Here is a 19,257-nt window from a genome sequence, read left to right on the forward strand (position 1 = left end):
ATAGGCCTCCCCCAAGGATCTCCACGACGATCGGTCCTGCGCTGCCCGCATCCAGCGGCTTCCCGCGACCTTCACCAGATCGTCGGTCCACCTTGTAGCGGGCCTACCCACTGAGCGTCGTCCGACACGTGGTCGCCACTCCAGAACCTTTCCGCCCCATCGGCCATCGGTTCTCCTCGCTATGTGTCCTGCCCACTGCCACTTCAACTTTGCAATTCTCCGAGCTATGTCGGTGACTTTAGTTCTCCTGCGGATCTCCTCATTTCTGATTCGATCCAGCAGGGAAATACCGAGCATAGCTCTCTCCATTGCCCGCTGAGCGACACCGAGCCTCCTCACGAGACCCATAGTAAGCGGCCACGTCTCACTGCCGTAGGTCATCACTGGCAACACGCACTGGTCAAAGACTTTCGTCTTGAGACACTGAGGTATTCTGGACGAGAAGATATTCCGCAGCTTCCCGAACGCTGCCCATCCGAGTTGGATCCGACGAGAGATCTCTTTCTCGAAGTTGGACTTACCTAACTGGATCAGTAACTTCACCATCATCATCATCAATTTAAGAGCCACGCTCTTGTCGGTGTAGCATTTTCCATTCCAGTCTATCAAAGGCCAATTCCTTGACTTCCTATAAGATACGACGTTAACCTTTTCTTTTATCTGTTCCATATAAGCTCTTCACCATACTTACACACCACCATACACACACACCACACCACCTCACACTTCACCATACTTACAGGAAAAGAAATACCTTACCAACTTTCACGTGTCTAGTCGAGATAAAAGGTATTTATGTAAGTATATATATCTTGATACAAAAATGAGTCGTATACTGATAGGAAGAAGATACCACCGCCTACGTGCAAACATAATTCCATGAATTATAAACAAAATAAATTGTGAAATCTAGGGACATTTTGTACGTGCGCACTCTCCGAAACTCGTCATTCTGACGTCATTAATATAATGTCTATATTATAATGTTATGTTTATATTATAATATTTTGTTAGAGTCACTGTGGGCCGGTGGTTTATCGGCTTCCTTCACCATCAGGGAACGCCGGATCGAGTCCCAGTACCGGACTTGCAGCAATGACTTATTAATTCACTAACACAGTTGGCTCGACCATTATAGACGGCGATACGCCTCATCACCCATCACGTTGGTCTAATAGAAAGCTCGGTAAGGTTAGTTCATCTTGAGATGGATGTACGTCTGACTACCCAAATTGGGATTAAGTCGTGAGCTTATGAATGTACTGTTTTGTTTGTTCACGTAAAAGCAATCTAGTGTGATGCTTTATACATAATTCAAAAGGATGGGATATTTGAACCTGAACAAAGAGCAATCTACTTGATAAACATTATATATTATTCATATCAAATTGTAAGTTCAGTACAGTTTTTCGTATTTTGATTGTTTTTTGTTCACCGAATAGGTTTTTTGATAAAAAAACAAGTTGTTACTGCTAACTCCCTGCTACGTCCATCTTAAAACCCCAACGAATATTATAAGTTTTAGGTTGCCTTTTGTACTTTCTGTAAGTATTACTTTCGTACAGTAAAATGTATTTTATAAGTCTACACTACATACATGCCTACTTGTTCTCAATTACTTACGATAATATTGTTAAAGCGTGCATTAACAGAGTACCTAACCAACAGATTCAATTTACCATTCGAGTTCCATTAAGTTGTGCAAACTGAATCCAGTTACGCTGCACTAAACACAAATGGCCGTTAGCGTGGCAATCCCGCAGATGTGGCACTGCGCGGCACATGCCGTGGTCATACCGGCACGTTCGCTGCGGTTGCTGCGGTGGACGGCATGCTCGCTTCGTTCGCTTCGACACGAATTGCGGTATTACCCACTTAATAAAATGCAACTACGAGGCTTAGTATTGCCACAGAGAATTTACATTTGAATGTTATTAATGTGCTGGTTGGATAGCATGGTATCAATATTTTGAAGTTTGCGGTATTTCATACGTGATGTGGTTGGTTAATGAAGCGTTGTTATTGAAGCCGTCATGTAATCTTACCACGATGAAAGCTCAGATGTGGAGCGAATGTGAGTAAAACTGTACGTTGTTATACAATATGTAAGTAATTCTAAAGGCTCTAACGCATAAGGACACTATGGTGGCGTAATCTGGCGCGCCACTAACAAAATGTATGCAGTTTTATAAACGCTACTTCACCTGGTCTCTTGTTGATTGAATACACAAAAAGACACCAATTCTCATTTTGTTCTTCTTCTTATCGTGCATCTGGTTTCAGGGTCAATATTGAGCCGCCAAAGGCTTCTAACATTGCTCATTTTGAAAGAAAGAAAAAAATATTTATTCGACATACTAATGTTTTCACATATATAATGTTTATAATGTATTATGCGTATGTGTTTTTGTTCATGTATATAATGTTTTTGTCATATTATGTTTTTATTTTGTTGGTGGCGCAACTGTGGTTTTACCACCAAGGTGACTGACACTTAGATCCACACTACTTACCAGGTGTAAAGACTTTCATGTGCGTACTGCACTTTTGAAACTCCGAACAGAAAAGAAACAAGATATATAAAATAACGATTTTAATTAAATTACGGCGACGACGGTCAGTGCCCTTATTAAGGCACCATTTATAGTGCACCAAATAAGTCTACACATCAATCAGTCAGCCAGTATTAGGTCAGAATCATGGTCTAAATCATCCCCCTCAGTATTCGTTACATTGTTACTAACGTCCTGTATATATTTTTTTCCGTCCGTACTTTACACACAGCATCCTAATTATTCTTTGACATACTAACAACGCTGTGAAAAGTGAGATTCACTCATACGTTATAGAAAGAAAATAGAACGCTATCCTTTGAACAAAACCCTCTCTACTCTTGTTAGAGAATAATATTCTAAACACGTAGCACTTTGCTACGCCGTAACACGTACTACGAAATGAGGTAGATGGTTCTTATTACGTAACCGATAATTGTAATAGTAGTCAATAAATCGATACTGTCTTCTCCAGTTACTTATGATAACAGTGCCCTGTGACTTAGAAATTACATGTTGTACATATAATTACGTCTATTATCGTGAGAATAGACCAGTTTCCAACTAGTCAAAACAGTTGCTTTTTACTAAAGGTCAAAATATGAAATGACTGTGGAATTTGTATGAAAAATCAACCTGTGACATCATAGAAAATCGTGACAAAATTTTGCACTTATTACATTTTTCTTCATTAAAATTCATAAATAAGTTAAATAGAAAAAAGATAACGCTTTTTTGTCACCTTTAGGTCTGTCTTTATTTAGTAATCAGAATTTTATAATTTATCTTTGAGTTAAGAAACTACCCAATTGTAGAATCAAAGATTGTCAATATGTGAACGTACGGATTTGGAAATATAAGAGACCCCCTACACGACGCGACGTCGCGTAGACGTCGCGCAGACGCTGGTATGACGACGATGCTCAAAAGACGCTAGTGTGGGAGGTCTCTAAACGAAAACATTTTTTTTAAGTCGATACTTCTCTGATGGAGTCTATGGACTATAATGACCGTCAGAATAAGACATAAAATAATTGTTATAAGTTATACCATAACTAGTTTTCTCTTTTTTTGCAATAAGAAAAACATTATATCTATCCTCGTTCAACAATTAAACTACTTTAGTAGTCACGTGTGAAACCTTATTTGTAAAGCCTTAAAAACTCGTCTGCAGTAAGTAGGTAGTAACTAGAGTAAGTAATTTCTTCTTTAGATAAAAAAATAAGACCTATTGAAAAGATAACTCCAGACAAAATCATAGACAAATCACCGAAAATGTTTTTAGGAAACTGAAAAAAACAATATTACTAATACTTATAGTACTTATACATAAGTAGGTATATAATGACATATACCCACTTATCTTTCCGCACGTTTTCCCCAATATGTATAGTAAATGGAATTCTTTATCAAATAACTTGTAGAGAACTCGCGTGGAGAAGCATGTAAGTTATAATGACACTGCTGAAGCGACACAACTTCGGAATTAGCAAAGTTTTGAGAGTTCTAGGATTCAGAACACATTAAAGTTGTGTCGAGAAGTGGAGTGTATTTCGCATTGATAAATACTATTCGGAGATATTGCTATTCCAAATAACAGTCAGCTAGGTGAACTGAATTTACGGCACCGAAATATATAATGAGAGACTCCATAGACCCGAGATATGGAAAAGACACACAAATAATAATAAATCATTGATTTAATGGCCCGATTCCTGCAGACATCTTCTAATTTTATTTTAAGTTATATCCGTCATTTTCTTATCCGCCGATAAGGAAAGGGACGGATGATTGACAAATGTTAATTTTAAAATGAATGAATAACCCGGGCGAATAAAATAGACATCTCGATGGTATGCACCCCGTTTCACGTGTGCTGTCAACTTAATTCCGTCGGGTTTTAAATTGGAGCTGTAAAATTCCTAAAAAGTAAAATTGACGTGTTCCATAAATTTTATGCCCGTACCCGTACCCGTCCCTTTCATTTTCGGTGGATAAGAAAATGACAGGTACTTATAACTAAAAATAAAATTAGATGGTGTTTACAAGAATCAGCACCGATAAATATCTTAACCTAAATAGGTATAAATTTAAATTCGCAAATTAAACTGCCATTAAACTGCACTTTTTGTGAAATAATGTGTATTTCCTGCTTTGTCATTTCCTGGGTTGCCTGAATTCATAATATCCAGCTACATAATACTAAGAGAATATTAATCTTAATCTACAGAAAATATATATTAAGAGGTCAAGAATATTTTTTTCATTCACAATCTGAGATGAAAGAAACATATTTTCGTCACGTCTTTTATTCATAATTTTTATGTCACGTCCATGTTGTTGCTAGCAAGGTCTAATTCTATACCTACAAAAAAATAAATTGGATGGTCAATAATGGATCAAAAAGTTATATACGGATAATAAATAGGCAAGATTCAACTCAGTTACTTTTTACTAAACGCCAAAACACGAATTACAATGGAATTTGTATGAAAAAACTGTGACGTAATAGAAAAAACGTGATAAAAATTAAATGTCGTATTCATTATTTTCGTATTCAGTATTCATTTTTTTGATAAAAAATCAAAAATAAGTTAAATAGAAAAAAGAAAAATGTTTTTCGATAGTTTTAGATTTGTCTTTATTTAGTAATCAGACCCAGTTGTCTTATCTGCCTTAAAAGTAATGACGGTACTTACAATCTTTCTTTTAAAAAAAAATAATATCTTTACTAATAACTCATATGATTTAAGTTTTCAGATGAGAGTGACTGCAGTTTTTAATTTTAAAAGTAAGATGGTTGAATTGAAATTATAGTCTACCCTCATTGTGATTATAGTCGTGATCTTACATTTATTTATTAACACAATGCGGCGCAATAATAACATTTAAATTCCATGAAAATATTAAAGCACAAAACAGTATACAATTTGAAAACTCAAATTCCATCCCGAGCTGAAAATTCTCTATTACAGTACCAACTATTTTGCAACAAAAGGGGAACTTTCGCTTGCTATTTTATGTATTTAACAAAGTATGTAACTTAATTTTCAGTGGAATATGTTTCGTAGGAATGGTATGTGAGAGTATGAGTCGTAGGGTTATAAGTTTTAAAAAATCATGAAAAATTTTGTTTTTTTTTTAATTATTTTCAATGGAACTGTAAATTCCACTGGATAATCAACTCAGAATTTGTAACGATGTTACAGCCTGTATGTAGTTACTTTGCTTACATAAACATCCTATATACGCCACACTGCTGGGCACAGGCCTCCCCTCAATCAAACAGAGGGGAGGCCACATTACTTTCCCTGATGGGCTGTAATTATAGGCATCAAAATGATTGGCGAATTTGTTTTTGAATTCATGTTTGGATCATAAACCACGTGCTCAGCGGTGAAGGAAAACATCGTGAGGAAACCCACTTTACCCGAGAAATGCATTTTCTGAGGTATGTGACCTAACCTGTATTGGGCTGGTTTTCCCTTCGCGGGTTGGAAGGTCAGGCAGGCAGTCGCTTCTGTAAAAACCGGACCTGAAAAATCTTCAGGTTAAGTAAACGGACCTTGCTAGCGAGACTAGCAGTCCATGCGCGCATCCTTCTTACTCCTTAGGAGCTTACGGCCACTTAAAATAGGGTAAAAAGTCATTTTCATTCTATGCTAAAGTAAGACTCAAAGGGGGTGAGGTCGGCGCCCAATAAGAATTGGTGTGGGGGGGAGCTGATGGTCTTCAACAAAACGTCGTAACGGAACAAACAACCTGATGAAATAGGATCCCGTAAAGGCCAGAAACAAAGCGTACGTAAATAAGTACGCCGTAAATACCCCGGAAATATCCAGAAATAGAGGCGAATGTGACGACATGACAATGTACGAAGTTGAATGACGTCTATTTTTATTTATTTTTTTTTTTTAATTAATATGGGTGCGCTCTTGACTTCATTCTTCTACGAGGAGAAGAAGAGATCGACGTTGGAACGAGCTTACCCAGAAAATGCCTATTCACCCGTGATTTAAAGGACCCCAGGTTATAAGATACAGGAAACACCGACGCCGACAGCCCATTCCATTCCTTGGCTGTGCGCATTATGAAAGATGAAGCGAAGCGCTTGGTGCGGATTAGTGGTATGTCAACCAAGTAAGGATGGTAACCCGGCGTACGTCTGGATGTCCTCAGATGGAACGTATTACGTTATAAATGAAGCTATTTTGCATAGTATATTCAGATTTCCGCAAAATAGCCCTACTTCTGCATTGCCTTTCTTCTACATGAGCACGTGCTGACAATACACAAGCAAGACCATCACCACCACAAGAATGTCCCCCGTGGTCCAGTGGTTGAGCGTTGGGCTCACAATCCGAAAGCCCCGGGTTTGAATCCGGGTGGGGAAATATCACAAAACTTTCACTTTGTGATATCTATTTTAGTTAGGACATTACAGGCTGATCACCTGATTGTCCGAAGGCACGTTAAGCCATTCGTCCCGGTTTTTACTTACTAATGAAAGTATGTAGTCGTTACAGGAGCCATGTCAGAGGCCTTTGGCGGCTCAATAATAACCCTGACATCAGGGTTGATGAGGTTGGTAATTCACCTCACAATCCACACGATAAGAGAAAGAGTGACTTTGTTCTTGAAAGGGTTGCAACTTGAAAGAGACCAAGGGCTTAACGTGCCTTCCGAAGAACGTATCATCTTACTTTCAATTGAGTGATCAGCCCGTAATGTTCTAACCAAACTAGGGATCACAAAGTGATTTTTGTGATATGTGGGCCTCCGTATTGTGAGCCCAACGCTCAACCAATGGACCACGGAGGCCGGTGGCCACAAAGTCACTAAGCAGGCAAAATCCGTGTCTGGGAAACCGGTTACGTCTGGAAAAATTCACGACAAACGAGTGTCTTCGAAAACAACTTGTGACTACACATAATCGTGACTGACGTCATTCAAGTGACGCGAATCCAAACATATCAACAGGACAATCTGCCCACAACAAGTGTTTATTAATAGGTATCGGATGGGTGGAATAGCGAATTTATGGTTACACCTATTACTTGGTGTTTGGATAAAGTGAAATAACAGATATTTTGTGTAGGCAGACCTATCGGTTACCAATGACAGGAGTACAAAGAAGTTTGTAACGTTTGCAAGGATTTTGTTTTGATGTGACCTTTTGCTGTGTTGGGCGACGGACTAAAAAAAGCAACGCAAAAATCAAATATTAGTACCTAAACTACACTAACTCACTTTTATGCCGCCTCTACACAATCAGTGGCCTTACTTGAGTCACTCGCTTTCAACTCGCGTGCGAAAATATAACTCATATTGTACATGACAAGTTCTGATGTGCTACATGAAATAGGTATATGTATATTTGAAGGAAAACGTTTCAAAAATAGGGCCTCTGTACCATAGACGAGCACGATCTTATAGGGGGCATATTCGGGTATACTCGCCTATCATCCGAATACATCCCGCTTAGGGACAGTACAGAGAACCACAAAGGGAAATCCAGCCCAATACAGGTTAGGTCACATACCTCCGAAAATGCATTTCTCGGGAATATGGGTTTCCTCACTATGTTTTCCTTCGCCGCCGAGCACGTGATAATCATTTAAGATCCAAACATGAATTCGGAAACAAATTCGACATTGGTTTAGGCCTGTGCTGGATTCGAACCTGCGACCTCAAAGTGAGAGAAGCGTACCAACTGGGCTACTGGGGTCCTCCACGGGTTTATTAATCTTCATCATGCTCAAAATATCTCTTAAATATTTATTTGTTGATCAAGCATTTTATAAATAGAATCTGGTTTATTTAGAATATTTTATTCAAATCGACAACCTTACCTGTAGGGTAACCGAACAAATAATTAACATAAATGGCGTGGGTTATAGACAACAGACGTATACAAACATCAAGTCAAATCAGGGTAAGTGTCATTAGGGAAGCGTTTTCTTAATGTCACTTAAGGGTCAGCGCACACTAAAGCTTAAGTAAATAAAGTGTATCACTACTCCACGTCAGTGGTCTGACGTCATCATTGATCAACAGGTAGTCAGTTGACAACCACGAAACCGTACATAGTGTTAGTGACATGGTAACGAATACTGAGAGGTATGATTCAGATCATAATTCTGAGTTAATATCAAGTTGAATTTTCCGTCACAAAATTCATGTTTTAGTTTTTCTAATTTATTTTCAACTCTACACTTTTGCAATTGATATTAACTCAAAATAATGAGCTGAATCGTCCCTCTGAGTATTTGTTAACAATACAAGTAAGTATGTAAGTACTTACTTACAAGTACTTACTTATGGATGTTAGTGATATCGTAACGAATACTGAGGGGGATGATTCAGACCATGATTCCGAGTTGAAATCAAGTGGAATTTCCTGTCGGAAAATTCGCGACCTTTTAGTGTTATTTAAAATTAATTTCAGTTCCATACTTTTGCGACGAAAAATTCCACTTGATATTAAATCAGAATCATAGTCTGAATCATCCCTCAATGTTTTCTATACGATGTCACTAACACCAATAGGGTGTTATACATAAACACACGCCAATTTCCTATCGGGGTTAAACAAAGACTATGAAATTATTTTTGCTTCAATCTTGACACACTTCTTGCTCGTTCCAAATTAACATATTGCTTTATTACGCACGCCTAAACCGTTATTAACATAATTATCGTCTCATTATAATGGAACCCACGTTAGCAAGTTTTTGAAAAACCAAATTCGGGTATGGTTTTTGTCTTTTGTTTTTGATTTTTGTTTTTAGAGAGTCCATATCCCTGAGTTACGCGGTGACAATCCGGTATTGTGTTAATAATAATAATAAACGCGTAAACCTCAAACAATGTGATTTTTGTACAAAACCTTGCAATAGACAAACTAGATTCAGTCTAAGTAATAAAATGTAGTTAAATGTTTTACCCAGATGGAAATTAATTGAAAAAAAAAAGAGATTTTGTGAAATGAGTAAACTTGTGTTCACTGTGTTGTAGTGCCTTTACAGGGTTCCTATTTGTACTTTCCTCTATTATCAAGACCTTTGTAATACCGTCAGGAATGCAACCAATATCTTTTCTTATTTAAAAATTATAAAACAATAATTCTTTCATTCTTTCTTTGAAATGTACATAGATGTTTCCCGGGCAAAATGTCGATTAGGCAAATGAATTCGATATTATAATAGATTAAAGCACCCAGGCCCAACTGATTAATTTATATCTATTCAGATCAGCTAAGTGGAAGATGATTGCTTCGTCTATTTATCCCCAAACCAGGGGTGCCCAACCTTTTAATCTACGTGTCCCACGCCCCACCCAACTTCATACTAAAATACCTCTCCCAACGAGGAAGAAAATATAACCATCATTTCCTTAACGTTATCCTGTATTCACAGGCTCCGCTTACCTAACCTGAAGATTTGACAGGTTCGGTATTTCACAAAAAAAAACAAAAGCGAAAGAAAAGCCAGTCCAATACAGGTTAGGTCACGTAGGTACGTCTGTTGGCAACACCAACACAGAACTTATATTTAAAAAAAAAACTTTGATTTTGTTGACGTCACTAGCTATCTAACATTCGTGTCTGTACTGCACGCTCTGTATTGCTCCGCAAATAAAAGTGTTCTTTCAAGTACCAAGGTGTTTACTTTGTAGTGAAGACAGCTCAAACCTACAAGCAACCCTACAGTCCACTTGCCCCAGCTGACAACGTCCAAAGCGCATTTCTCGGAAATGAATGTGGGTTTCCTCATGATGTATTCTTTACCTTTGAGCACATAATATTACACTTTTTTGATCTAACTAACAAAACTACGTTAAACAACCGATTATTGTCGTTAAAGTAATAGAACGGCACATTTTGTTTTTTTTTTAGTATTTGTGTTATGGCTGGCTGTTAAAGTTAAGTTCTGTGCAATAAAGTAGGTATATTTGATTTGATTCCCTTGGTATTTTCCTTTCGCATTAGTAATACAGTGACTGTAGCTGCCGAATAAATAGCCCTCTATTTTAGTGGACAGTTATAGTATTACAAAGCTGAAAATTACTTAATAAATAAAAAAGAAACAGTTTAAATCTGAAGCCGCTTACTCGCTGGTTGCGCACCCCTGCTTTAGGCAGAAAGCTGCGTCATAGGTCATATGTCAACGTTTACTAATGAAAACATACACTCCCTAATTTAAGGAAGATAAAGTCTGACTCAGACGGAACTTGAAAGAAAGAAGAAAGTAAAATATTTTATACAAAAAATACATCATTACACATTGTTTAGTGGTAACTAACAATTGAATTATAAATACTGCCGAAACGGCTTAGCAACACGCAAGCGCGCACTTGTCAAATTGTGATAGCCACCACCACCTTTCTAAAACCCCCTCAGTAACAATCCAAAGGTTGTCTGGAAGAAATTGCTGCATGAGCAATAAAGCCGCCTGTTGTGCCTTTCTGTATCTGTTGTCCTTATTTCTGTATCTTGTGCTCAATAAAGTATTTTCTCTATCTATCTATCTATCTATCTATGACGATATAGTGACTAAGATTGAGAAAGGAATGTTAAGTTGGTTCGGACACGTAGAGTAATAGGATTACGAAAGCAGTATATAAAGCGAAGGTTGGTGGTAGGCAGAAGAAGACCTAAAAGGACGTACATTGACCAAATTGGAGATATGCTTAGAAAAGATTCAGTACGATCTACTCTGAACCGGCGTGGGTAGTTGAAACGATTAATACATGTAGAGGAAGCAAGAAAAGTGTGTCAGGATTGAAGCAAATGTAATTCTATAGTCTCTGTTTACCCCAGTGGAAAAGGCGTGAGTTTATGTATATATTTTTTTTTCTTATGCGATATATAATTTTGTATTTCTGTCCTAAAATATTGTTCCTTTAAAATATGAAATTTAAATTTAAAATGGATTGGCAAAACACTACAATATTCAAATAATTCAAATTCATTTTTCAAATTAACCTTAATATGATATGGTACAATCATTTTCAAAAGTCGTACTTGTAATTTATGTATATCGTCGATATATGTATCCTTTAAAACAAAAAAAATTCAAGTTACTTTCTGATTTGTGGCTTTGTCCGGGCATGAGTTTTACCCATGGCGCTCCGGATGTTCAAATAGACAATAGGATTTATTCTGCAACCCCTTTAACAACCCGTCGCAAGGCCGAAACAAATTGGTAGAATTCACGTAATTGTCCTTGATTTGATGGGGCGTAATCTATTTATACTAAGATTCTAGTCGGGACTAACGAACCACTTAAATATTCATCTCGGAATAGGCCACTGAAGAGTACCTACCTGTCTCTGGTAGTTATTAATTGGTTGTAATGTAATTACACCGGTTAGAAACTGGAAGCTGCCCGCGCTCCAATACATAAAGTTCTTTCACCCTACGGTTGCCTGGTAGAAATCGCTGTTTAGCTATAAGGTCGCGTATTGTGCTTCTTTTATTCATTTGTACATTCAAAGAGCAAAAGATCACGCACTGACCCCAGCAAATTATTTGTAAACAATGGTGAAATTGTGAACCATTAGTAGTCATAATTATAAAATTTATGTTTTTGTATTTGTTTTGGTCTATTAAACGACATGTAACCAGCAGGTCTTAAGTGCAACCAGTTAATTTATTACTTTGCAAGAACCTGATTGGACTTTTGCAGCTTATCGTACACGTCCTATACTTATATGTCTTTGTACAATAAAGAATTATTGATTGATTGGTTGTAGCATAAAAATCACTTTTAGGAGATAAAGTTTTACATACATACGTACATACATAAGTACACGCCTATTTCCCATTGGGTTTGGCGGAAACGACGGAATTCCACTTACTACGATCCTGCCAAATCTTCTTCACACACAACTCCAAAATCATTTTTTTTTTGACGTGACTTATTGTAGATTTGCCGCAGATGGCATTAACTACTTGGCCGGACAAATGGGGAGCGCTGAAGGCTCTCACCCGGTACAACGTTTAAGACAACAGGCCTGAGGGTGCCCAGTTGGGCGCGAACCTCGGCTCAGGGCGTCGTCTGAGAGGAAAAATATTTGAAAGAATTAATCGACCCTAGTGGGTCGATAGCGATAAGCGCTGAATGAGGGAAATTGTCGACCACGCCGGCGGGGTCGGTATCGGGGTCCTGAAGTAACTCCAACATCCAATCTCCTGTTGTGCTTTTCTGTATATGCTGTCCTTATCTCTGTATTTTATGTCCATTGTGCTCAATAAAGTATTTTATCTATCTATCTATCTATCTCCTCCTCTTCATCTTCTTCTGACACATTACTTTCGCTTCTTACACTCACATCAATGTCTTCATGCATGCAAAAGTTATATAAACGCGTGATACAGTTTTCCTTCACAATATACTCAAATAATGCTTGATTCACACTAATCGGAAAAAGCAGGATAAACTAAAATAAATCTGTTGAGCAGCTTAAGCGTGAACAGTTACTTTCTAATTTCTAATAAATAATATTCTTTGAAATAGAAAATTAATTCTTTAAAAAAACAGGATTTCCTCATTCTTATTCAAAGCCGGTAAATGTCAATTTTATTTTCGAAAACAACTTTTAAAAGCCCCTGAAAGTACCTACCTACGCTAATTGAAAGGAGACACCACTTTGTAATGAACAAAACTTTCACGACAGAAATTAAAGTCGGCAACAATTTTTTCTCCGATTTTTTTCCACTTACATACTCGTTAAACTTTATGTCGTAAGAAAATCTTGGTAGAATAACAAAAATACGTTATTTCGTTATGTTATTTAGGCTCATTCTTATTTGGAGAGAGTTTTGTTTTCGATTTATTTATGAAATATAATTTGTCTTGTTGACAGGATCGAAATAGAAACTGATACTGATGGGAGCATTTCATTATTTATCTGACAGACAGACATACCTCTCGGGCATATTGTAAACAGTAATATAAATACCTAAAATAATCCAAAAAAATAAAATAAAATCTCATTGAAAGGTTACATGATGTCCTATGGACTGTCTTAATAACCTGTTACATACACATATATAGTGACATCATACCAAATATGACGTAAAATTCCACTTGATATTAATGTATATTAATCACCTGAATCCCTGAATCCTAAAAGTAAGATGATCCGTACTTCGGAAGGCACGTTAAACGCTACTTACTGATTTAAGTAAGTAGTCGTTACATGAGGCGTGTCAGGGGCCTTTGGCGGCTAAATAGTAACCCTGACACCAGGGTTGATGAGGTTGGTACTCCACCTCACAACCCACACGATAGAAGAAGAAGACCCGAATCATCCCCCTCAGTATTCGTTACTATGTCACTTACACCCCGTACAAGTACTTATAGGTAGCCGTACAAGTACATATGGGTGTTAGTGACATCGTAATGAATACAAAGGGGGATGATTCAGACTATGATTCTGTGTTGATAACAATTGGAATATCCTGTCGGAAAATTTACATTTTTCTTTTGTGTTATTTTCTGTTTCATACTTTTTTAACGGAATATCCCGCTTGATATCAACTCTGAATCATAGTCTGAATCACCCATCAAAGTTTACGTTACGATGTCACTAACACCCTATGTACCGACATTAACACAGGGTGGGCTAAGCCCCAAGTAACTACTTAAATAGAAGACACAGTCATCTACAGTCTTTGTCTATCCCCATAGTGATTGAATACTTTGTTTGTTTTTTTTATTCAGCGAGGTGTCCGAGACAGACTCAGACTGCCATCCGGAACATTACTGAGTACTAATATTTCTTGGAAATTAATTTGCCAATAAGTATCTTTTTTATCGGGTTACTTATGCTGTACTTACATGAAATTTTGGCTCATAAATATTCCAGTTACGCATCTTGGACTCTACAACTAGCCTTCACCTTTAAATGTTATTTAATTTCTAAAATACATTGAAAACAAATGTCTAATAGGCACTAATAGGAAAGCGGTGACTGACCACCATTTCTACTTTAAATACATCAAGTGACCGGCGTTATGATATGTTATTATTACCTAATCTGTGCGTTCTCCACGCAAACTACTCGTCGCACTTCGCACATGATTTCTATGACTACACGTTAACACGGTTTCATATTAGGCGTTTTATACGCGCGTATACGGTCGTTTCGGCATATGCGCTTACACGCGCGCTACATTACGCGCTTCAAAAAACCGTACTCGCAATTATCGGCGTGTTCGCTCGAACCGGTCAGTATGAACATGGATTCTGACGAGGAAACATTACTATTTGTGTTACTTATTCGCCGTCGACACGTATGTATATCTACTGCAATGTGAAGTTGTCAACTGAGACGCGGTACTCGGGGCCTCTGGCAGAGGGAAGTGAGCGCGCGGGAAGGTGTCCCTCACGGCTCGCGAGTCGCGCTTATACGAGCTTAGAAGCGCGTCAACACTCGTACAAGTTGCGCGTGTGGCAAAAGGTGCACCTATACGCGCCTACATGCGCTCCCAAAAACGAGCTTATACGCGCGTAAAAAACGCTAGTCTGAAACCGCCCTTAATTGCGCTCCAAACTGTTACTGCACCTGCCCGCATCGCAGTGTATTCACTCAGTCTGAACGGAGCCTAAGAAAATACAAAATATAGCAACACTTGTTTAACTCAGTAACGAGTGTGTCACGTGTAGGGCAGTGAACTACCCGCATTGTATCACTTGCAGATGTTATCTGCAGCATTAGATGAGCTCGAAATAGACTGCCAATGTCATGGGTATCTGAGGGCAATGCTATGCGAAACTACGTGTGTACGTTCCTCACCATAAGGTTAATTTTCGCTTGGACTGCAATAATCACTTATACCAACATACCGGTACAAAAAACAGAGCTGCCAACATTTTAATACATGTCATATTTGTCGTACATCAAATAAGGTTTCGCTTTATCAATAAGTTCGGACCATATTTTATTTCCATAAATATGATTAGCACGTCAAACCGATAAGTACAAACACGGTTGTTGATCCATCTCAAAACCCACATGATAGAAGAAGAAGACCTTGATAGAAGAAGAAACTATCTATTAGTCTTCCAATAATAAAAAAAAGTCCATACAACTTACTGCGCAATCTACTTGACCTTTGCAGCTTTTCTTCTAAAGGAGGATTACGTTTAAGTCTTTGCCAACCGCGACTGTACAAATAGAAAAAGATATGGTTACACAAATGCTCATGGTCTTTGGCGGGACTTGTTAGATAGTTCTGACGTCACAGCCTAGCTGCTTCATTGAGTTACTTTAAGCTATAGAACAGGGGAGCTTCTATGCAGGACTCGAAGCTCGCTCATCTACTTTTTGTATCAATTGCAAGGTCGATGACCAAACTTACCAACCCTGGTGTCAGGGGATTGAGCCGCCGTAGCTCATGCAAGGAGTACATACTGCAGTAAGGAGTAGCATGCTTATATTTTTCAGACAGTCAGGTGATTTCAACCTGCCATATCCTGACCATAGTTCTTATCCGTTTACAGCAAATAGAAAGGTAGGTATCATTTACGAACGACCAAGACCATGACGTATGTACATGGTCAAGTGTATCCAATAACTACGTAGCAACAGCTACGAGATCGTAGCCACCTGCTACATAACACGTAGCCAATAAATAAAAATAACCTTATTGACTTAAATCTTTTATATTTATGAAAAGTGCTGGAAAGAGTTGAAGAAAAGACAACCATATTGAAGACTATAGAGAACCGGAGAGGAAATATGATTGGCCACCTGATACGACACGATTCATTTATAACAAACATCATAGAAGGAAAAATTGAAGGGAAGAGAGGAAGGGGTAGACCTAGGATAACATTTATGAAACAAATAAAAGAGAAGGTGCAGGTCGTGTCGTATCAGGAGGTGATGGTTTTGGCGGGAAGAAGAGAGGAATGGCAATTACTCCACCGACAAGAGCGCAGCTCTTAAATAAAGAGAGAGAGACATTTATGAGATATACCAAGCAATTAATCATAGACGCTTGTGTTAATAGGAATAGAATAATTAACTTATGCTTAGTTCACACCTGGGAAAACAGATGGCTGAAAAAACGGTGCGTATTACCAAAGAAAAATCGACCTTAATTGTTATTGTTAAGTGTGTCAATTCCATTGCACTGCCTCGCCGGTTTACTCGGAAAATGTGAACGAGCCATTAGAATAACGCAGTCAAAAGATTAGTTGAAACATGTTGGTTTCTAACCAAATAGTGAATGCAAAGTACATTATATGATTAGTTTTCTCCATCTTTTAATTCTATTATCTCCTGCTGGGGTCTGGGGCTGGACCTGATAAACCACTCGTGATTGTGCGTTAGGCCCACCTGTCCGGGGGTCCCGGGTTCGTATCCCGGTGGGGACATATTAATATTACAAAAATCGCTTTGTGGTCCCTAAGACATTACAGGATCTAAATACCCTAGTGTCCGAAAAGAAAATGATTCGTGCTTAACAGACTTACACTAATGAGTTATTAATTTATCTTAAGTGCAATTTTCACTAACACAGTTGACTCGACCATTATAGACGGCGATACGACTCACTACATATCACGTTGCTCTAACAGAAAGCTGAGTGTGGTGTGGGTACTTAGTTCATCATGCGACGAAACTGCAATTAGGAATATCGTCGTGAGCTTATGTTATGGTTATTATGTACACAAATTGGCCAGACGTTTGCTGATTAAGTATTTGAAGCTATTATATGATGTGCTTATATTTATCAATCAATACAAATTATTTTAGCGTTCAATACTTAATTAATTATTGTTTGTTATCATTTATTGTACGCATCAACGGCCTCAGTGGTCCAGTGGTTAAGCGTTGGACTCACGATCCGGAGGCCCCGGGTTTGAATCCCGGTGGGGACATATCACAAAAATCACTTTTTGATCCCTAGTTTGGTTAGGACACTACACGCTGATCACCTAATTGTCCGAAAGTAAGATGATCCGTGCTTCGGAGGGCACGTTAAGTCGTTGGTCCCGGTTATTATTTACTGATGTAAGTAATCGTTACATGAGCCTTTGGCGGCTCAATCATAACCCTGATACCAGGGTTGATGAGACTGGTATTCCACCTCACAACTCTCACGATAAGAAGAAGATTGTGTGTATTTACCTACTCGATAACGATGCTTTACAGCTTCATAGCCTTGCTCCTATCAACTGACGAGATCTTGAAGCTGCAGTCAACAGAAGTACCGTCAAAAAAAAGTCAGAAAAGTTTAAATAAATCAAATGATAGAGGCTGCAGAAGAAGAGACCTTCTTGCGACGTGTCGTAAGAATGAATACTTTAATGAGAGTGGATGTGGCAAAAAATATATACATACATACATAAACTCACGCCCGTAATCCCTAATGGGGTGGGCAGAGCCACAAGTAATCAAAGACAACTTGCAGCCACTGTTGATACGAAGTCCAAAGATGGATATGATGAACCTTATGGTGATAAGGGATCAGCCTATCGCCCATAACATTAGTCCATCATGTTAGAGGACACAATCCCTCCAAAAAATAAAATCCAATCCTTAAAAAATATATCTTACAAAAATAGAAGCAAAGGAAATAAATAATTATTTAATAACGGTTCATAATGATTATTATTTTAATTATGACACCTGTTTTTGGAATTTTAATGTCAATAAAGTTATTGAGTACTGAAATGTGGTGTCTGTCTATTGCAAGTCCTATCAACAGTAGATATGTTGTAAAATTCAAACGTAACCATTTTAGAAGACGTTCAACAGTAAAGTATGCCTTCGTTTCTTCAGCACTTGATTCTCCGGTGTGGGTGATATTGTCTGTCGCGTAAGTCAAGTTACAGCGGTGTTGGCACAGTTAGGCTATGGGTATGTTTACGTGTAGTCACGTGGTTACTCACCGGGCCGAGGCTCTCGAAGCCGTGGTTGCGCGCGACGTGGTGCGCCTCCGCCGGCCCCACAGACCTCTTGAACCTCACGAGGAACGAGTTGGTAAACACCTCCTTGGAGGCAGTAGCCGCGATCAGCACGGTTGCAGCCAAGCATTGCAGCCACATGTTCGCTCGGTGGCCGCCGACGGCTGACTGACGACTCCAGCTGTTGACGTCACCGCGTATCGATCCACGCCGCACGCATGCGCACAAAACACCAAAACCTTTGAGGTTTGAGCCCTCACAGATTATAAAAGGGACGTTAACGTTACGCGACCATTGTTTTGAATTACACTGCTGAAGTACCGGCATGACCTTGCCATTATTTGCGTTATAATAACAGTCTCCTGATAGATATATATCTACTGAGATTTATCTTACTGTCAGTTAAAAGCAATGTAGTGTTCAAACGCGATAATAGCTTTCGGAATGAGGGTTATACGCTTAGTGGAAAAGGTCGACGTCATTTATCTGAAATTGCTTTTGTCAGAAACTTCCTAAGACAGTTTAGCAATTTACTAATGGATTTCATACAACCATGATGCTTACTTTGCAATTATTAAGTTATATTTCAATGTAAATAGTAGATTCCACATCCTGGGTACTTTAACTTACTTATAATCTTCTTCTTGAAGAAGTGCATAATGTGATTACTGCTCACAGTAACTATGAAGATTCATAATGCTTCTATATTTATATACTTACCTACTTCTCTGGCTTCCACATATTCATCAATGGTTGCAATCTCGAGCGCCGGTTGAGAG

General features: G+C 38.3%; 1 protein-coding gene across 1 annotated transcript in view; it reads right to left on the reverse strand.

The window, feature by feature from the left end:
* Positions 1-18,628, reverse strand: part of LOC126375128 (neuroendocrine convertase 2) — a 98,997-nt gene extending 80,369 nt beyond the window's left edge. Inside the window, exon 1 of the mRNA XM_050021974.1 lies at positions 18,464-18,628. Within this exon, the coding sequence (XP_049877931.1) occupies positions 18,464-18,619 (156 nt within the window). The 5' untranslated portion in view covers positions 18,620-18,628. The remainder of the gene's footprint in view (positions 1-18,463) is intronic.
* Between the last annotated feature and the right edge of the window lie 629 nt (positions 18,629-19,257).

Source organism: Pectinophora gossypiella, chromosome 18, assembly GCF_024362695.1.
Source record: "Pectinophora gossypiella chromosome 18, ilPecGoss1.1, whole genome shotgun sequence".
Lineage (NCBI taxonomy): Eukaryota > Metazoa > Arthropoda > Insecta > Lepidoptera > Gelechiidae > Pectinophora > Pectinophora gossypiella.